The sequence below is a fragment of the Anastrepha ludens genome, chromosome X, assembly GCF_028408465.1.
Source record: "Anastrepha ludens isolate Willacy chromosome X, idAnaLude1.1, whole genome shotgun sequence".
NCBI classification, from domain to species: Eukaryota; Metazoa; Arthropoda; class Insecta; order Diptera; family Tephritidae; genus Anastrepha; species Anastrepha ludens.
Window position 1 is genome coordinate 92149353 of NC_071503.1, and position 22838 is coordinate 92172190.

The following is a 22838-nucleotide window of genomic DNA, read 5'->3' on the forward strand; positions in this document are numbered from 1 at the left end:
TGTCCAAGCTTTGCCCTGTTCACATTTCGAAGCTTTTTGTCAATCCTTCCACTGTCTCTATAAATTTTGACTACGTTTTGTATTGTAGACACACTTTTCTGCAATGTTCTCGCAATTTCGCGTAAAGACTTTCCGTTTTTGTTCATATTTATTATTAATCTCCTAGTTTCGTTTGATAATTCACTTAGTTTAGGCGACATTGCAAACTAACTCCGCGAACTTCAACAAATGGCTACTAAAACGCAACTGCCCAATGTTAAACATTGAATGTTTAACACAATCGTTTCGAAAATAACGGTAAATACCAACAAATTGTTTACAAATTCAACGCATACTAAGTGTACTAATACGAATTTTGCCTGCAGTAGAAATAGCTACACTGCTACTAAAGCTATTTTTTTCAATTCTATGCAAATGTTTCGGAGTTTTTGTTATTATTCTATTTTTTTATGAATTATACAATACCGCACTACGATTGAAATTAATTGCTTTAAAGTAAATTTGAAAATATACGTGGTATTCTTATTTGTAAGAGGGTGTACTAATACGAACTTTGCATACTGTAAGTTTTTAATCCCATTTTGTTAACATTTCACCAGTTTATATTTCATACTCGATCACACATTTATTATTTTTCCCAATTACTTCATCGCTTAGGTTTCGATCTTACTTCTGACCTGAAAGGATGGCTTTTAAATGGTGACTGATTTGTTCATCATTATTCAAATTTACATGTCAGTTATGAATTCATTTTAGATAGCTACATATGTACATCTTTACACGGCAATCAGCTTTAGCCAGTTGGCTAAATGACAGTCCAGAGTATTGTTTACAAGCGCGTGGAAGCATTTTGCCGAAAGTAAGCGCGAAAAAAGAAAATCAGTAATGGATTTCAAACGTAATAGTGTGATAGCAACCAGGAGGCAGCACCCGCCACAGGTAATGGTTTGGGCCGCTGTAACCGCAGATGGGTGCTCTCCAATCGTTTTCATCGAGCCTGGCTTGAAGGTAAATGCGAAATGTTATCGGGAAAGTATTCTGGAGGTTGCTTTAAAGCCGTGGGCAGATAAACATTTCGGTAGCAGACCATGGACGTTTCAACAGGACTCGGCACCGTCACACAAAGCTTGAGTGAACTAAGAATGACTAAAAAACAACGTTCCCAACTTCATAACGTCCACACAATGGCTCTCAAATTCACCAGCCGCGAATCCGATGGATTATTCTCTTTGGTTCATTTTGGAGAGCAAGGTCCGAACTAAAAGATTCACCAGTCTCGAGGCGCTGAAAAAAGCCATTGTCCGCGAATGGACCAAAATACCTGCAAGTCATATTCGGGCAGCTTGCGATTCGTTTCTGGACCGTCTCAAAGCCATAGTCACGGCAAAAGGTGGTCATATCGAGCAAAAGTAAAATGGTTATTAATTGTGTATTATTTTACCACGTATTTTACTTTGAATTGAATAAAAGTAATTTTCCAAACAAAATGTACGGCCTTTTTAATTGGTTACACTTCGAGTGCCGGACACTGTATTATCCGGAAAGTATTCTGGAGGTTCCTTTGAAACAAACATTTCGGTGACAGATCATGGACGTTTCAACAAAAGCTGGCACCGTCTCACAAAGCTCGAGTGAACCAGGAATGGCTAAAAAACAACGTTCCGAACTTTATAACGTCCACACAATAGACCCTGTATATTTAGCTTTATTTTGCCAAAAGTGAATTTTTATCTTTTTTAATTCCAATTCTATAAGGTGTGTCACGAATTATATTCCATTATAATTCCATGCACACTACAATTGAGAGCACACAAAGTATGCTTCTATTCGGCGTCGATAAATTGAGGATATACGTATATCTATGAGAAATCAAACCGGAGGTCGAGCGAGACTTTAAGGCTTTACGCGCCGCTGCTAATCGAGCCAGCCAAAATGTGCAAGAATGTAGTCCAAGTTATTTCCTTAAGCATAGTACGGGCGCTAAAAAATATACTTTCGTTGACTTTGTTGTCATGCGAAACATTGATACTACCGTTGAAACAAATATATATATGGAAGATCGCTACAAATTTTGGACCATTGCCCCACAATTTGTATTTACGAAATTCACAGAAACATAAATGCACATACATATGTATAAATTTATAATAAATTTAGTCAATTAATTTGTGAAGCTGTGGCGTTCCTTTCGATCCTGTCCGATACCAATGGAACTATCTCATCAGCGAATATAGCAATCATGCTGTTTCTTGTAGTCGGAGTCGGTATGCTTACAGTATATTGGGCATAATTCTCCTAATCCCTTCAGAGACTCCCGCGCTCATTAGTTGTATGTCAGAGTACCGTTTTATCTACTTTATATAAAATCTTCTGCTTCTCATTGTTTGATAGTAGTCATTTGGCAAAGAGGTCTTCAACTTTTACAGAAAGCCAGTTTGCCAAACTTTATCAAAGGCTTTTGCACTCACAAATATCATACTTATAAGCTAAAGCTACAGAGGCTTGTTTTTATCTATATCGTCGTTTATTTTGTGTATAACTCTGTGGATTTGTTCTATCACTGAATGTCTAGGACTAAATCCTAAGAAAAAAAGGATTTAAAGCATCTTTGAAATAGTTAGCAGTGGGTTGATCGATCGATATGATGTTCCTATCGTAGCGTAACCGGTTTTTTCTTGTAACTTCAAGACATATTTCGTTATGCTTTTTGCTGAATAATAGTCCTACCCAAGGGCTACGACGCCAGTGCTAACTCAGGTTAGTGTCGTTCGAAAGTTTTTCGTAAAACCAAACAAAAGTGAGTGAGAAGTACGCGAAGCGTTTTGAGGCGGTATTTTTAGGCACGCATTCGAAAGGGCCGAAATTATCTTACGCCGCGGCTGCAAAAGAAATTAAAAATCAAAAAGGTTTGTTGTGATGTAGAATCAGCGGTTAAAGGTGTACAAAAATGTTAATGACTTTTCCGAGGGCGGCTTGAAGCGAGTGACTACAAAACAGCGCCATCGAATGTCGACTGAATGAGGCGAACATACGAGTATCTTACCGTCCCACATCATCAACAAATTGTTCTCAGAAAAACACATTGAGAAACAACAAACCAAGGAAATGGTGTCACAGTATTTTGCAGGCTTTCCCAGTCCCCAGACGCCAACCCCCTGGCCGGAGGGCCAGTCCATGATTTAAAACAAATAATGTGTCAAGCTCGCAAAATCTAGTCCTGTTTGTCGACGAGCTACGCAGAAAAGCTGGTTCAAAGCATGAAGAAGATCCCAGGTTGTACTCGACAACGATGAAGACTACACGGCTTATTGAGTAATTGCGACTCGTAGTTTTGTACATACTTTCATGTAAAAACAATTTTAAATATATATCTTTTATACTTCATGAATAATCGCGGTTCCTTTTTTCTCACACAAACTGTATGTATTACGTAATCATAAAAACAGGAATATACTTATATGGTAGCATGAAAAAATTAAGTAAGTTTTATTTCGTTACTATATGTTTAAGTACAACTGCTTTAATGGGAAGGTTCGTCGAAAATTGATTTTACCATAAAATGCAATCCTAATTTTGAGTCAATAAAAATGATAAAGGTTTTATAAAAGTTTATAGCTTTCATTAAGGTATTTATAAAATTTTGAAAGCGATTTTTCAGATAAAAGCCATCATTCAGTATTACATATTGAATGGTATATCGAAGTTGGCATATAATACGATTATAATTTAGTACCTATACTAATGTAACCTTATGCGATTAAGCAGAAACCTGAAACCAGTTTCGTCATGTTAAACCCCTAACCTTGCATTTACCATTGCACTTACCTAATAAAACATTGGCTCCAATATTTAGCTCACTTATCTTTTCTAATGCAACACGCCGCAAGATTTTTGCTTCGATGTCGGTGAGATTTTGTAAACAAGAATCTTGTATCAATAAACGATCTCCATTCTCCGAGGCCCAAGTGAAATTCTCCTGTAAAAAAGAATAGTATTATAATGGGCACGGTTATATACAGTTAGAATTAAAAAAAAAATCTATTTATTTTACAAGTTACATTCAAATTTGAAAAGGCGTTTTAGAGTGCTTGAAAGTACAAGACCGGAGCGACAGCACTTACCTGGAATGCTGTCCCTTTTATGCACCTGCCTATTGTAAATGTTCCCTTGTAATGTATTTAGAGACGTAAGACCTGTGTGTTATTGTTTTTTTATATCTGAAAGGTTAATTTTTATTTTTCTCTCCCCAAACTGGAAAATATTTATGTAAGTGTGGCTGTCAGTATAAGTGGCTAAGTCAAGCAGTAAACTTCATATTTTTTCTGTATTTTTTTCTCTTCTAGAGAAATGAGAAAATCTCTTAACATACGTAAGTCGAGAACAAAAAAGCGCATAAATGTTTTTAATCCAAAAACAGATGAAACGGATGAAAGTATAGGTCTAGTTATAAGTTCGTGCGGTTTTACAACAGATGGCGTAACTTGATTATTATTCCATCGATCCACATTTCCAAGCATTCATTGGAGAGCTACTGTCGTAAGGCACAAACGTCAGTATAAGTTTTTTATTTGAAGCGTAAACAACAATATTTTTACCACACTTGAAAATGTCGAATTTCGTGCCAAATAATGTGTTTTTGCGGGGAATTCTTCTTCATTATTTTAATATGAAGAAAAAAGCAGCCGAAAGTCATCGTATCTTGGTGGAAGTTTATGGTGAGCATGCTCTATCTGAGCGAACGTGCCAGAAGTGGTTTGCACGCTTTAAAAGTGGTGATTTTGGCTTGGAAGACGAAGAACGCGAGGGTGCGCCGCCAAAGTTCATGGATACCGAATTGGAGGAATTGCTCGATCAAGATCCGGCTCAAACGCAAGAAGAGGTTGCAAAAACTTTGGGAGTTGATCAATCAACCATTTCCAAACGTTTAAAAGCCATGGGAATGATCCGAAAGGTAGGCCATTGGGTGCCGTATGAATTGAAGCCAAGAGACGTTGAACGCCGTTTTATGGCATGCGAACAACTGCTTCAACGGCACAAAAGAAAGGGTTTTTTGCATCGAATTGTGACTGGCGATGAAAAGTGGGTCCATTACGACAATCCAAAACGTCGGGCAACGTATGGATACCCTGGCCATGCTTCAACATCGACGTCGGCGCAGAATATTCATGGCCTGAAGGTTATGCTGTGTATCTGGTGGGACCAGCTGGGTGTTGTGTATTATGAGCTACTGAAACCGAATGAAACGATTACGGGGGATGTCTACCGACGACAATTGATGCGTTTGAGCCGAGCACTGCGAGAAAAACGGCCGCAATACGCCGATAGACACGACAAAGTTATTTTGCAACATGACAATGCTCGGCCTCATGTTGCACAAGTGGTCAAAACATACTTAGAAACGCTCAAATGGGATGTCCTACCCCACCCGCTGTATAGTCCAGACCTTGCGCCATCCGGTTACTATCTCTTCCGATCGATGCAACATGGCCTGGCTGACCAGCACTTCCGTAATTACGATGAAGTCAAAAAATGGATCGATTCGTGGATTGCGGCAAAACCGACCGAATTTTTCACAAAGGGAATCCGTGAATTGCCAGAAAGATGGGAAAAAGTAGTAGTAAGCGATGGACAATATTTTGAATATTAAATTTGTAACCATTTTACGTCAATAAAGTTTCAAATTTCGAAAAAAAACCGCACGAACTTATTCATAGTATATTAGTTTCAGTGCCTCGGCGAAAAAATTTAAAGAACAAGAGGAAACCTCAGATCCGCGTGATCTGTCTGTTGAGTATCGCATTTTAAATTTTATAACACTGTTTGCAGCAATTTCTAAATATGTGAAATGTAAGATCTGTGACGGAAATGTTAAGTTTCAACTGATTCGGAACGAGAACTTGGTTTTAAAACTGATTTGCAGTTGATAAGTGTGCAGATCGTAACATAAATTCTAGCTCTTTTGTAGCGCACTCTTATGAAATAAATTGACGATTTTTATTTGTCATGAGAGTCCTCGGATTAGGGTTAAAAGGTAAATTTTGGGGATTAATGGACATGCGAGCTTTTATATCACAGCCCACTAACGATTTAATAATGAATAGTATGTAATGTAAAAACAGCCACCGAAAAACTTTTTCAACAGGCGTGTACTGAAGAAAAAAATTTGAGTTCCGAAGATCAAGGTGATGAACATTCGGTAGAATTAACTGTATCTGGCGATGGCACATGGAAAAAGCGAGGGTTTACTTCCTTGTATCGTGTGACATCATCGATCGGACACTATTCTGTTAAAATCTTTGATATTATTGTAAAAAGTGCCTACTGCAAACAGTGTGAAACTTGGTGGAAGAAACTCGATGCCGAAGAATATAATAAATGTATGCAGAACAAATCATTCTGGTTCTTCTGGGAAAATGGAAGTATCATAGTTTCAGTCGTCGAAATATTCCAACGTTCGTTGGAAAAACTTGGAGTACAAAAATTACATCGGAGGCGATGACTCCAAAACGTACTCGGGAATTTTAAATGCTGAACCTTACGGCGACACGTACAGTAACGAAGATTGCTACTCCGAGATTATTTCAAAAAAATGTTGAAACAATTGAAAACAAAAAAGGAAAAAAAAAATATACAATAAAAAAAACTCTCGGTGGAAAAGGCATACTTACTGGAAAGATGATCGATAAGTTGACATTTTATTATGGCTTAGCAATAAGGAAAAATTGTGATTCCATTGGAAAAAGGTATAATACTATCTGGGCCACATATTATCATATTGTCCAAAATTGTTCCGGCCGGTTCGAAAACTGTGAAAATCGCTGCATACAAAGCTGCAGCATATTTAATGAAGGAATGGCATCACTTTTGTATTACATGAATGCAATAGTAACTACACTTGGGGCCCATGGGCATTCAAATGCGTGAGCTTTACCGATCTCAGAGTGTGTGAGAGCACCCCAGATGGCCCGCAGACAACATCAGCTCGAGTTATTAGAAACTGCCGAAGCGGCGGAGGGTGTATTATATGGACCTGGAATAGGCAACTCCAAGTTAGTTAAAAAACAAAATTTGTATCCTATGGAAAGTGCTTTTCAAACTTTAAACGCGTTTTTCTTAAAATGGTGTTTTCAAAGTCGGTGACCAACATTACTCAAAAATGGCTAAACCGATTAGTCTTAAATTTTAACACGAGCTTCTTAAATATATTTTTTAGTAATTAATCGAAGATTTTTTCTCACGGATATTTTTTTCTATGAACAATTTAAGGCCGAAATTTTGGTCAAAAATCATTTTTTTAGAAACCGCCATTTTGTTAAAAAAATTTATTTTGCTTATTCTTTCGATTAATTACTAGATTTAATATTACTTTAACGAAATCTGTTTGGTTTTTTAATTTCAGAGGATCTAGTTCAGAGGTATAGTGGTCACCGCAAACGTCTTTTTTCAGAACAGCCCCGGAGATTAGCTGTAGCTCCTTTCCAAATAAATATTTTTACTTGTACTAAGTCTTAAAATACAGTTAAAAGATAATATAATCGGTGTACAAATTTTTAATACAATAAATTTAAAAGTTTTCTCAGAAAAAATTCTGCAAAATTCGCTTTTTTCGCTCATCTTACTGTATATATCCCCTTGAATAAGAGCTTAAATATGACATTCAGTAATCCGTTACCCTTTTCTGTCTTCCGTTTCTGTTTTACCTGTCTCATTCTTTGCTAAGATAATGGATATGAAGGACAAATTTTATAAACTATTTGAAAGATTAATAATTTTTATTTGTATTACAATATCATATCATGGGACGTATACTACTGATGCCACGAAATTGCTCACGAACTTGATATCGGGTTAGTAGTTGGCAGAAGGTTCTGTCACCTCGTAAGGTATGCACCTACTTATGTAATAAATATCTTTATGAATTTCTTCTTCTTCTTGTTGGCCGAGTTTAAGAAAGCGCGCCAGTCGTTTCTTTCTCAACGTCGCCAGAAGTACCAAGTGAAGACAAGTCCTTCTCCACCTGATCTTTCCAACGCAGAAGAGATCTTTCTCTGATAACACCAGCTGGTACCGTATCGAATACTTTCAGAGCCGGAGAGTTTGTATCCATTATATAATGCAATAAAGCTCATACAGCTCATTATTCCATCGCCTGCGATACTCGGCGACACCAACGTGCAAAGGTCCAAAAATCTTTTGCAGAATCTTTCACTCAAACACTCCTCATCGGATGTTGTCTCCCTCAAGGAGGTAACGGGTACGACGACCCCGCGGACCCTAGTCAAGATGTCCATCGTTTCAGCGACTTTGTAAGAGTTAGCTAGAAAGTTAGGAGACAACCATCAGCACATGTTTGTTCCCCATATTGGGCTGTGTGATGGTCTGTGTCTGTTCACCATGTAAGGTGCGACTGTATGTAAAAAGCATGACCGGTATGCAACGGGGCGCACTGGGAGTCCCTGGATAGGTCGTTATGGCTTTCCACCTGCGATCTCAAAGGGGTGATGTGAGTTCGCTCTGCCGATGTGTTTGCTCCGGTGTATATCAGTAACCAGCCGCCTTGAACCCTGGTCAGGAAGTGTTCATTCGGCGAAAGAGTAGTAGCTTTCGTTGCTCCGGACGAGCGCCGGTCCGTTCATGTTTTCCGGGATCGGTAAAGCGTAGATAAGGCTTCAGGGAACTAGGGTATGAGCACTGCCTCCGAGGGTACACCCGCTCTAGATTATTTTGGACCGCCACCCTGAACACGATGCGCTGGTTAAATAAAAAAGTATGGAAAAACGACAAAAAGAACACAAACAGCAGAAGGCCACTAATGATGGAGATCTAGAGCAGAGCCCTTTCGTAAGAAAACCTCGATTGCTTCGCTAGCCACCAAAAAAGCGAATACGCCTCTAACGAGTGGATCATTGCCAACTATAGACAGATCAAATACGGTCAATGAAGGAGCTGAAATGACGCCTCAAGAATAAGACGTAACAGTTACGTTAAAAGAGGCTAAAAACTCTGCAAATGCGCCCAATGCGACGTCACAAACCCCTGTAACTGCAAAGGACGCAAACACAGAAAGGGGAAAAACTGCATCTCCGCGACAAGAGTTTATTCTCAAAATGCGAGCTGAAGAAGAGGAAGCCGTAGAGAAATGTTTGAGAGTGCTTAGGAAGATGAAAGGAGTTATATTGAAGACAGGGAATACATCCTATGGCCCCTCGGCAGGCAATGGCAAACCTCTGAGTGTATTTCTCCCATGAGAAGCTCCTTATAAAAATATCTGCCGTTCGGAGTAGGCTTCAAACTGTAGGTCCCTCCATTTGTGGAACAACATGAAGACGCACGCCACAAATATGAAGAGGAGCTAGGCCAAACACCCAAAAAAGGGTGTACGCGCCAATTTTATATATATATATATGTATATAATACATCCACGAAAATAAAAACCGGACTCTCAGAGCTCAATGAACTATTCGACGTCATAAAAGGGTTGGATTCGAGCTGAGAAAACCGGTAAAGGTTGTCTCTTGCCGGACACATCAACGAAAGAAATCGGAGGTGAAACCCCCGCAACTGCTCGAAAAAAGGTATTGTCCAGGAGAGTACTCCTTTAACCGCAAACCGGAATGCACCAAGTCCTGCCGCACCCGACTCTTCGAAGAAACTAAGAGTTCGAGAGCCTGAGAAATGGCATGTGGTAAGCCGGCAAAAATCTAGACCCAATACCGTGCTAAAAGGGAAGTGATGGAGCGTAGAATGATGGAGCAAGGAAGGCTAAAGCGAACCAAAAGAAGAATGAACGAATACCAAAACCAAAACCGGAGTCTGTGTTCGTAAAGCCGGTAGAGGGCTACAGGTATGCTGAAACCTTAAAAACATCCAAGAAAAGACCATGCCAGACGAAACTACAACGGTGAAAGGCATAAGAAGAACCAAAACTGGCGCTCATTTACTTCAAATAGAAAAGGGGAAAACAGTTAACCCTGATTTTTTTAAACAATTAGGGGACACCGCAAAAGCGGTCGGTTTCATTACACCCCTCAGACCAACTTCAATTGTACAGATCAGAGACTTGGATGCCGTCACGGAGAAGAAGGAATTTGATGAAGCTGTGAGAAAAATGCTAGCCGGCACTAACGAAAATATCGATGTTGGGATAACAAAACATAATCAACGACAACAAGTACGGGCTTATGTTACTCTCGCTATTGAAAGCGCATAAAAGCTGCTCCAGCAAAATAATATCAAAATCGGATGGGTTAGTGCAATTATGAGAGCTAGCACATCTCTGAAGTGGTGCTACCGGTGCTTCGGTGTCGGACACCATCAATCAAACTGTAAAGGACCCGACAGAAGCGGAAAAGGTATATGCATCCGATGTGGAGAAGCTGGGCACAAAATGAAAGAGTGCACTAAAGAGCCCGAATGGTGCCTATGTACTGATGCCAATCGTAGTGAGACAAAGCATATGCCAGGCTCGGACAAATGACCGAAGACAAAAGAACATGCCAAAATATGATTATACTCAAAACAAATATGCACAGGAGTAAAAATGCAGATCTGCTAATGGAGCAGATGGTCTAAGAAAAAGGAGTTCAAGCAGTATTGATAAGCGAACAATATGCTCAATCCGAGAAAGCTTGGATCGAAGACGTGTCAGGAACTGCCGCCATCTGGCTGCCTAGGGGCACAAATTTCAATACATCACGTTTTGCATTGAAATGGAAAACCAACGAGTGCGTGGAAATCGATATAAAAGTATACGCAAATGGAACATAAACAAGCTAATTGCGACGTTCTTGCATATATTGACGAACATAAAACGACGATATGTACAAATAGAACAGCAAAAGCACTAGTCAAGACAAATAAAATATATAACACTGTGTGACAAAAAAAACAAAATTAAATATACTTTTATAGAGACCTAGTACAATTTGTAGGTATAGTAAAACTAAGAAAAATGGTATAGGAGAAATTTCCAATACACCCCCAAAATCTCATTTTATGGCCATAAAACCATTTTTCAGTAGGTTGATATGAACAATCACTCCTAACTTCGCCAATTTTCATCCGATTTCGAATTTGTTTTTTTAGTTCGAAAGAACAAAAAGAACAAAAACAAGACTTTTTGACAGTATGTTGACAATTTTTTTGAAATGACAACTGACGAGACTGTAGACGGAAGTATTTGAAATTTTTTTATTTTTTCTCTATTTTTTCAACTTTGACATCATTTTTGCGATATTATCCGATATTGAGGATGTTTTTTAGTACACTACTGTTATAGTAAATTGAATTCTGCGTCGAATGAGCTATATTTGCGTCGAATGAGCTATTCATAGAGTTGTGTGAGTTTTAAGATTTTTTTTTTTTTTTTACTAATTTGGTATGTAGGTATAACTGACGCGAAATCGAAATAAGGGCGTGTTTTGATGCGTTATTATATGATAGATACATAATATTTATTGGAGTATATATGTATGCATAGGAGTACACTGTACTGCATACAACAGAACTGGTTAGAACTTTCGAAAATATCTAACATATTATCACGCATTTCTTTTTCAATAAAAATATGAAAAAGCTCGCAAGTGTACCTAAGTTCACACTGTAAGCTCAGTGCAGCGGAAAGGTGGGCATGGGAAAGTTTTAAATCGTTGTGTGAGAAGTTCCTTGGAAATAAAAAGAGCTCTGATTATGTTGAAGTCGTCAAAGAGTTTTTGAGAGCGTACGAAAAAATGGAATGCAATATGTCCATCAAGATACACTTCCTGCACTCACATTTGAAGTTTTTCCCGGAAAACCTGGGGCAGAAGAGCGATGAACAGGGTAAACGATTTCACCAGGAGATAGAAGTCATCGAAAAACGTTTTCAAGGGAAGAACTCCATCAAAATGCTTGCTGATTATTGCTGGTCCTTGAAACGTAAAACAAGTGATGATTCTTACAAACGGAGCAGGTCTAGCAAACATTTTTGAGATCAAGATTAATTTTTCCGGACATCTTTTAAAATTTTAAAACTTTAAAAAAAAAAAAAACTGTTTCGTACTGTTCTATTCCCGTTAAGTAATGTTATGTCCTTTTTTTGCTGTTTTACAATATGCTGTTATTTAATATACTGTACTGTACTATAGTGTACCCTACTATACTGTACCGTGCCATTATAAACTCCAAAGAGCCGTTTCCAATGCATTTTAAGTTTGGAACCAGTTCCGTTGTGTATTGCACCGTACCATACCGTACAGTGCGGCACTGTACTGTATATCTATACTGCAATAAATATTATGTGTTTATACTGACACTTGCTATCATTTTCATGCTTCGAAACGCGCCCTTATTCCCATTTATCTCAGCTATACGTACATATAAAATTAGTAAAAAAATGAAATCTTAAAACTCACACAACTCTAAGAATTTTAATTCGACGCAGAATTAAATTTACTATAACAGTAGTGTACTAAAAAACATCCTCAATATCGGATAATATCGCAAAAATGATGTCAAAGTTGAAAAAATAGAGAAAAAATAAAAAAATTTCAAATACTTCCGTCTACAGTCTCGTCAGTTGTCATTTCAAAAAAATTGTCAACATACTGTCAAAAAGTCTTGTTTTTGTTCTTTTTGTTCTTTCGAACTAAAAAAACAAATTCGAAATCGGATGGAAATTGGCGAAGTTAGGAGTGATTGTTCATATCAACCTACTGAAAAATGGTTTTATGGCCATAAAATGAGATTTTGGGGGTGTATTGGAAATTTCTCCTATACCATTTTTCTTAGTTTTACTATACCTACAAATTGTACTAGGTCTCTATAAAAGTATAATTTCACTGTCGCACAGTGTAATAATAAAAAAAGAAATGCTGTATACTGGTGGACACACGACATTGTAGAACTTAGAGATATGTGCATCCATAAGCGTAGAAAGTATACTAGAGCCAGTGTAAAGCTATAAGCCAAAGCAAGAAAGACAAATGGGAAGAGCTAAGAAACGATCTAAGCAGGAACCCAAGCTACAAAATCGTTATGAAAAAGCTAGGAGCCAAATCCCCTGCTGCCGATATGGAAACCGTCATCCAAGATGTAAAGCTAGCGTGTAACATGCCCAGGCAGGTAATCGATACTCCAAACGCTTAGTATTATTAGCCACACTGGATATTAGTCATGCTTTCAACAGTTTAAGTTGGGATGACGTAATTGAAGCCTTAAAGGTAAAATTCAAGATCCCGAATAACAAGATGCTACAAAATAAAAAAATTCAGAACTCTTCAAGTGATATAGTGCAGACTTTAGGTCAAGACCAGTACAATACAAAAATGTGTTTAGAAAATTCAAAACACCCTCAAATTTTTTATTTATTGTTAAAACACCGATTTATGGGGTTTTTGATGAAGTAAAAATACATAACTAACCCAGTTTTCCACTTTTTTTTCAATATGATGCAATTTTTTAGCCACTATTCTCCTACGGGCACAACAAATATATACATATTTTTAAACTCGAATAAAATGAGCACGAAATAAACTATTATTTATCTTCATACATTGAAAACGATTTTTTTCTACATTTTTTTAAAATCCAGCCGAACCGAGACTGCGAGAGAATACCGCATGACCGATTGTGCTTTACTGCTCATTGTGGCTAATTTTGAAAGACAGCAATAAGTTTACATAACTATGAGTACATCTAACATATCAAAACTCATTATAACCCAAGCTTACCTAATCCAAACTGACCAACCGAAGCTTGCATGACACAGCAGAACCTTTTGCAATTTGCTGGTAAGCAGGTACAATTTAATGAGTGTGAAAAATCATAACTCTTGAATGATGAAGACCTATTAAAACTTAGCATAAGTGCATCTAACCTAACCTTATTTAAATTAAGCTAATATACACAATATAATATAAGTTATTCAAGGTTACGTCGAGCTTGGATAGGTTGGCATTGCAAACTAATCAAAATTACTTCCTTTTGCAATGTAGAAAAGCAGCACAATGCGTTCGATTGTCTTACATTGTGTACAGTTGGATTGATTTCGATAACGTTAGGTTAGATGAGGGTAAGTCAGAAAATTTTTATTAAACAGAACATTCTCGAGTTGAGAAGAATATTATAACTTAAAAAAAAATAATAATAATGCAAAAAGTAACGCAATTTGCTGACTTACTTTTGCAATTTTCTGACTTACCCTCATCTAACCTAAAATAATTATTTCTACAAAAACGTTCTTCACTTGAAAAATTTCTGATGAAATAATGCTTGCTAGATTCATAATGGACACAGGTATGAGTAAATATACACGTTTTTCGCGAATAATAACGGAGAACCGCATTAACCCTAAAAAACTAAACCCCGCCTCTGAGGCGCAAAGATTGTCATTTTTACGTATTTCATTATGATTGAATGCAAGCAGAGAATGTTAATGCAATGAGAAGGTGCAAATGTTACTGTGAGCTTTTTTTAGGACAATTGAGATTTGAAAGATTTGAAGTAAGGGAATTTAGCACACCGAGTTTATAGACACCTCACTGACTTTTGCCCACACAAAAATTAGAACACCACACATCTTTCACCTCAACACACAACACATTTCTCACCTCGACATTAAACCAATTAAATTTTTACTATTTTCGTATTTTTGATATAATAAGCGAATACGTAAAATTTATTACATAATTTTTTTTTCAATTACATTAAAAAAAAACGATTTAAAAAAAAAAATTTTATAAAAAAAAGTTTGCGCCGGGAATTGAACTCGAGTCTAACATGTGGCGAGGAAATATAGGCGGTGCGTTTATTTCTTCGACTGCTTATTTTTTTACCATTTTGTTACTTTGGAAATGATAAGCGGATACATAAAATTTATTACAAATTTTTTTACGATTACATTAAAAAAAAATTGGCGCCGAGAATTGATGCCGAGTCACATGGGGAAGATAAATACGCAGAGCAGTTATTTCTGCGCCTGCGTTGTGAACAAAAGGTTTTGTGCATGCGCGCGACGCGAATAAATTTTAATAAAGTTCTGAAAGTAATTCATGAAGTTTTTCATTACACACATATGTACATAAATGAACGTATACTTTATATGTGGGAGCGTGTCATTATTCTGTATTACAAAATTCTGGGTGACAAAATTCTGTAAATTGCAAAAAAATTCTGCTTTTTAAAATTCTGCTTTTTTAAAATTCTGATTTTTAAATTCTAAAATTCATACAAGAAGAGAGTCAAAGTTCTTATCTCCAGGTAATATTTGATTGCAAACATATGTACATACCAATGTATAACTGTTATCAACAATAATTAATGTAGGTATGCACATATGTACGAGGGGATTCTGCTGTTTCCGTGGCGCCGCAATCTTATGGCGGATTCTTATAGAACTCGACAAAAGAAAACGAAATGATGGAGCACAATTTTTTGATATCTCGCTTAGTTTTCGAGATATTGAATAAAAAAAGGCTGGAAGGCCTCAATGGTTTTAACACGGAAAGGAGTTCTACGCAAAAATACTGTGGATTGCGTAGCCGGAGTTGGACTGATGAGGGTTATTTTTTTTAAGCGCGGCCGAAGGCCGCCCACGCGCAAAGAAGTTTTACGCAAAAATACTGTGGATTCTATCGAAACTGAAGAAAAAATTATTATTATTGTTATTATTTTTTTATTTAATATCTCGAATAATAATAAAAAATAATAATAATAATAAATTAAATAATTATATTACCTCTTTAACATTGCTAACATTATATTTTAATACAGAATTTTGTAATACAGAATTTTGAAAGCAGAATTTTAGAAAGCAGAATTTTAAAAAAGCAGAATTTTAAAAAAGCAGAATTTTAAAAAGCAGAATTTTGTTTTTAGAATTTTGTACATACAGAATTTCGACACCAACCCTTTATATGTAAATAATTGATGGTATATGATAATATACATAAGTACATAAAATGTATGTACATGTCAATAGGAGGTATTTGCATTCAGAAAATAAAACGGTTTAAGCAGATAATGTTAATGCAATGACAAGGAGCAAATGTTAAATGAGCTTTTTTCGAGTTCTAATTTGTAGCAGAGAATGTTAATGCAATGAGAAGGAGCAAATGTTAAACGAGCTTTTTTCGAGTTCTAATTTGTAGATTCATAATAAGGTCATTTCAAATTCAACTTTGCTAACGAGTGGCGAATTGCAGATATTTACCACGCGAGTGACGCGAGTGGAGGGTTTCTATATTTACTTACCACGCTAGGACAGAAATTCAGATTTTTTCTGCGTTCACCAAACTACTGGGAAGTTCATAAGATTTTTCGGCACACTACTAAGGAAATCGAAGCGAATAAATTTGCGATTAAGAAGGCAGTTAGTTTGTGGTGCAGAAGCTAAAGTCGGCGGAGTTATTCGTTTTGTTTTTTGGCACGTATTTAATTCAGGTTCAAGTCCTGAAGTCATATTTTTTTTTCTTGCACATTTTTTTTTTTACAATTCAAACCAGGAAAGTTTGGTAAAATTTTTGAGTTTATTTTAATTAAAATTTCTTTAAAATACTGTTTTTTTTTTGTATTTTATAAATGGAAATTTCTTTTCGGTATAAAATAGTTCATACTGGATATGACCTGACTTTTATATAAATCAATCAAAACAGAAAATATGTACATATATCTATAATCTATTTCATCAAATCCAAATTATATTGATGAGAAAATATCATTCTAATATCCGTCCAGAAAGCCAAACGCGCATACACACATGCATATTCATATAATTACGCATACAAACTTTCAACTAACGCAGAATATGTGCATATAAAACTGCGAATCGAATAAATGAGTGATTTAGAAAAGTCCATTAGTAATTGTAGATTAGCGCAATCGTGACAGAGGTGTTTTGTATGCAGTACATAGTCTGATGTTTGACTCAGGTTCAAATCCTGTACACAGTTTTCTTTGTTCGATATTTTTATTTAATTTTTTGTATTTGGTTTAATTAGAATTGATTTAAAATAGTGTATTCAGGTTTTTCTAATACCTGTTATTTAGAAATTTATTTTCTATATAACATTATTCATACTCTTTTTGAATTTATATGTAAAACAGCCATAAAGGCAATCATATGAATATGCATTCCTATATTTAATCTCTTCAGTCAAATCTGAACTACTTACATACACATATTGATGAGAAAATATTCTAATATCCATGGATGCATCCAGAAAGCCAAACGCGCATACACAGATACATATGCATATAATTACGCATACAAACCTTCAACGAACGCAAAATGTATGCATATAAAAAACAACAACTGCGACCGTCTTCTTGTCCGTCAGTGAAAAGATGGGATATGTATACCCTATGAGCAAAAAGAACCGGGAAGGTGATGTTGACTGTTTCCTTCGATTGCCAAGGCATGTCCACCATGAGTACCTTCCATCGGGCCAGACAGTCAATAGAGAATATTATTTATCCGTTTTGAAACCTTAGAGAGATGCTGTGTGTTGCAAACCGCCGGGAATGTGAGCAAACAATTCTCAGATTTTGCATGATGATAACGCGCCATCGCACTGATCAAGGAGAATACAAATCGGCCTGCCGGGGGTGTTTGGAGGACTGGGTTAAACGTTGGCACATGTGTGTTGCTTCAGACGGGTCATATTTTGAAAGAGATAATATAAATTTGCCTTAAATTTAACTCTGTTTTGTTTAATTTAAACATTCCCGGTACTTTCTGATCATAAGGTACATATATGCGGCTTTGCGGACAGCAATGTGTGATTCGCTGGAAGTCGCATTAACTCGCGACTGTCGCACAGTTAGAAGACATATTTACATACATATAAGGGTGCATACATACATACGGAGGAGCGGCCACTCGACATGACAAAAATTTAAGATTTATCAAATATTGGCAAATAATTCCACGCGAAATATTCCAATATTGACTATTTTCGAATGGTCGCGAAAATTGGCATATGGGCGGCTCGTTTTATGAATGAAATTGAAATATGAGCTCGAACTTATGAATGAACTTTTTGTTTTTGTTCTAAATTGTTCAGCGCCGTCGCTGATAGAATCGTGGCCGCTGCGACTGCGTCTACGAATGTATTTTGTTTTCGTAGTCGCTAGGCTTAGATTTTAGTTTTGGGCGACATGCGCATGTGAGGTATGTGTTTTTGTTGTGTTCTAGAACATTTTAGAATGTGTGGTGACAAAGCGGCCATCGCATTGCGCTTGCTGTTGCTTTTGCGTCTATCAAAGTATTGTGTTTTTGTAAGTACAATATAATATTAGGAATATCGACTGGTGAAATACAAAAGTACACGGAAGCAAGAAGGGAGCGCTGTGCTCGCGCATATATGCATGAATGTATGAACGTGCATGGATGTAGTAACATATGAATACAATTATTTTGTAGGAAGTTTAGAAGGCAAGTAGGTATACTCGTATATGTATGTATATATGCTAGGACATAAAGTGGGTATATATATATTACATACATAGAGCAGAATTGTTTTTGCACTTGTTAGGAAGAAACTCGTTCACTAGTGCGTATGTGTATTTCATTTCTTGTAAGAATGTGATGTGCTGTGACATGTGTACATACATAAGTCAAGGATATTTGGGCATACTTGCATATGTGATATGATGTTCTTGCGCTTGTGCATTATTGTTTTTCATATACAAATGTACATACATACATATGTATGTAAATGCTGTCGAATACATAAACTATAAGTTGACATACAATATAAAATTTATCTTAAACCGTTCTTTTTTTCTGAATACAAATACCTCCTATTGACATGTACATACATATTATGTACTTATGTATATTATCATATACCATCATTTATTTACATATAAAGTATACGTTCATTTATGTACATATGTGTGTAATGAATGTAATACATGAATTACTTTCAGAACTTTATTAAAATTTATTCGCGTCACGCGCATGCACAAAACCTTTTGTTCACAACGCAGGCGCAGAAATAACTGCTCTGCGTATTTATCCTCCCCACGTGACTCGCCATCAATTCTCGGTGGAAATTTTTTTTTTTTCGTTTTTAACTTTTTTTTTTAATGTAATCGTAAAAAAATTTGAAATAAATTTTATGTATCCGCTTATCATTTCAAAAGTAACAAAATGGTAAAAAAATAAGCAGTCGAAGAAATAAACGCACCGCCTATTTTTCCTCGCCACATGTTAGACTCGAGTTCAATTCCCGGCGCAAACTTTTTTTTATAAATTTTTTTTTTTAAATCGTTTTTTTTTAATGTAATTGAAAAAAAAATTATGTAATAAATTTTACGTATTCGCTTATTATATCAAAAATACGAAAATAGTAAAAATTTAATTGGTTTAATGTCGAGGTGAGAAATGTGTTGTGTGTTGAGGTGAAAGATGTGTGGTGTTCTAATTTTTGTGTGGGCAAAAGTCAGTGAGGTGTCTATAAACTCGGTGTGCTAAATTCCCTTACTTCAAATCTTTCAAATCTCAATTGTACTAAAAAAAGCTCACAGTAACATTTGCACCTTCTCATTGCATTAACATTCTCTGATAGTAGTCTCTTGTGTGAGTTTGTGGGCGAACGTTCATTGCGCAAAGTGTTTTGTTACGGAGATATATTAATTCGTGTTGCCTGAGAGGCGAGGTTTAGTATTAAAGGTATTTTTCTGACTACATATTATTTGTAAATATTTCCCTTTTTTTGCAACAGTAGCTATAATGTTAATGGCTTTTTCGCTTAGAGATGTGTAGTTCTGACTTCCAAATAGAAAAATGGCTGGAGGAGCTGTCGCTAAATGGAAGCGAAATAGAGGACAATTTAGAAAAGGATTTCGATTCAGACGATAGTCTAATTGATCCCAACTTTCAAATTGAATCTGAAGATGAAGTTGAAAATGTAATTGTAGGCAAGCAAGAATTGACTCCTGTTGCAGTTTCACCTATAGACGTACCACAAAGTAATGACCAACCTAATGACTCTTTAATAATCAAGCCTTCCGAAGCTATTGTAAGAGGTAAGAACAATTTCATTTGGTCGACTGAACCGTCTTCTACAAAACGAAGCTCAAGTAGAACTCCAGCGAGGAATATTGTTCATATTTTACCGGGATCAAAGAGAGAATTTAGGGACGTTACAAAGCCTTAAATTGTTTTGAAAAATTTTTCACACCAAATATAATTGAAGAAATTCTTCTTTATACCAACGAAGACATTAAAGTTAAATCCAATAATTACAAAAAACAAACCACAACCACATCATTAACTAAAGCAGAAAAACTTCGCGCTCTCCTTGGAATTTTGTTTTTAAGTGGTGCGCTAAAGAACAACCATTTGTCAACTAAAGAGCTTTTTGATCCTTTGCTCTGCGGATCTAAAAATGTTGCTACAATGAGTATGGAACGTTTCAGATTTTTTATAAATTGCCTTCATTTTGATGATCGGAACACACGAAAAAATAGAAGAAAGACCGATAAATTTGCTCCCATTAGAAACATATGGGAGATTTTTATTCAGCAATGTAGAGATAACTTTAAACCGGGGTCATATGTGACAATAGACGAACAGCTACTAGCATTTAGAGGTCGATTGTCCATTCCGAATGTACATACCAAACAAACCAGCTAAATACGGAATAAAAATTGTGCTAGTCTGCGATGTCAAAACTAAATATATGTTTGATGCTTCACCATATTTGGGTAAAAATTTTAATACAGTAGCTGGCGAACCGCTAGGTTCTTATTATTGTAAGCTTCTCACTAGAACTATACATGGAACAAATAGAAACATAACTGTAGACAATTGGTTCACTTCCATACCATTAGCAGAACAGCTATTAGCGGATCCTTATAAGTTAACTTTAATTGGAACAATCAAAACTAACAAAAAAGAAATTCCAGATGAGTTCAAGCATAATACATCCCGTCGTATTGGAACATCCATGTTCGGTTTCCATGATAAGTTAAGTCTTGTTAGCTATAAAGCAAAGCCTCATAAAACTGTTTTTTTAATATCAACTATGCACGACGAACCCACACTTAACTCACTATCAAAAAAACCTGTAATTATTGAATCCTATAATGCAACAAAAGGTGCTGTTGGCACTTTTGATCAGATGTGTTGTCATGCCAGCTGCAGCCGCAAAACCAGGCGTTGGCCATTGTGTATGTTTTACGGTGTGATAAATATGGCAGTATTGAATAGTTATATTCTCTATGTTTCAAACTGTGACCAAAAACAAATAAAGCCAATGAGCAGAAGGGATTTCATGAATGATCTTAGTAAGGATTTGTGCTGTGACTGGCTCTCAATGAGACTTCAAGAAAGACCATCTATGCAAAAACGAGTTCGTGAAGCAATAACCGACTCCATTCATAGCTTCGAAGAGCAGCAAGAAAACTCTGAACCACAAATAAATAAAGGGAAAAGATCAATGTGCAATTACTGTCCATCAAGCAAGAAACGTATGAGTGTTTATTATTGTGCAAAATGCAATAGAAAATACTGCCTGGAACATAGATCCCCAAATTGCTATACATGTGATATAAGAAAAAAGGTCTGAATTAATTTTTATGTACAAAACAAAATGTTAATAATATATTTGAAATTCTTTATTTTTATGAAACTTAGTACAAATAGCTATAAGAAAAATATGAATTTTATGTTTTTGTTTTAAAGAAAAAAAAATTATAAAATTTTTTCTAAATGATATCCTTGCAAAAAAAAAAAAATTTAAGTGTTAATTTAGTAAGTACATAATTGGCTTATAAAAACAATTTGATGAAATATTTTTTTATATTATAGTTAAATACTCCAACTCTCAAAAAATAAAATGTTTTTCAATACAAAAACTTAACAAAAATTAGAGAAGAATTTTGTTTTTTTAAAAAGTAGCCTGATAGGCGAGCTTTAGTTCTAAGCGTTAAAAAAAAAGGTTTAGTTTTCTAGGGTTAAATTTGCAAATATGCAAGTACTGAGCAAAACCTTCAGATTACTGATTTTTTTGTTTTACACATTTTGATGAAATTAAATGCTTTTTACATTCGGAATAGACACAGCTGTAAGACTTTCTACTAACAAATAAACCTTTCATTTCAATATTATCGACAACAACTCGTTAAACTGGCAACAATTGGAAAAATTGACTGCAATTTAAGTTTTGTGTTGAAAAATCTGGCCCAAGGATCAATACTTGGACCTTAAGTTAGAAATATAAGTTTCTATGAAATTCTTCGAATAGAGATGCCTGAGGATGTGCATTTAGTGGGATACGCAGTTGACATTGCAGCTTTAATCATCGCCCGATACACTGACGAAGCCAAAAGGAAGTTAAATCAAGTGATGATCCGAGTTCAGACATGGCTAGAAGACCATGGATTAAAGCTGGCCACAGAGAAAACATAGCTAATCCTTCTAACGAACAGACGTATCCCACTCGATGCCACTGGTCAAATACCTAGGAGTGCAATTAGACACAAGGCTAACTTACTGGGCGCACATAAATCATGCTGCCAAAGTAAGCGGCATGTTAAGTAGGCTCATGGCAAACCTTGGAGGTCCAACGCAGAACAAGCGAAAACTTTTAATGAACACAACGAGCTCGATTCTTTTGTATGGATGCGAAATATGGGCAGATTCGCTAAGGGTGCAATGCCGGCGGAAAACTCTGCAATCTGTGGAACGCATCTTCGCTCTCAGAGTGGCTTCGTCATACAGAACAGTATATGAAGTAGCGGTTTTTGTTATCAGCGGAACCATCCCTTTAGATATTCTAGCACAAGAGCGCAAACTGGGATGTCTCCCAAAGCCTCTCCGATATTAGAATTCAAACGCTCACACTTTGGCA

At 36.1% G+C, this 22838-nt stretch overlaps 1 protein-coding gene across 1 annotated transcript in view; it reads right to left on the reverse strand.

Moving 5' to 3' along the window:
* Positions 1-3784: 3784 nt before the first annotated feature.
* LOC128870355 (uncharacterized) overlaps positions 3785-22838 on the reverse strand; it is a 171278-nt gene continuing 152224 nt past the window's right edge. Inside the window, exon 5 of the mRNA XM_054112969.1 lies at positions 3785-3976. Within this exon, the coding sequence (XP_053968944.1) occupies positions 3785-3976 (192 nt within the window). The remainder of the gene's footprint in view (positions 3977-22838) is intronic.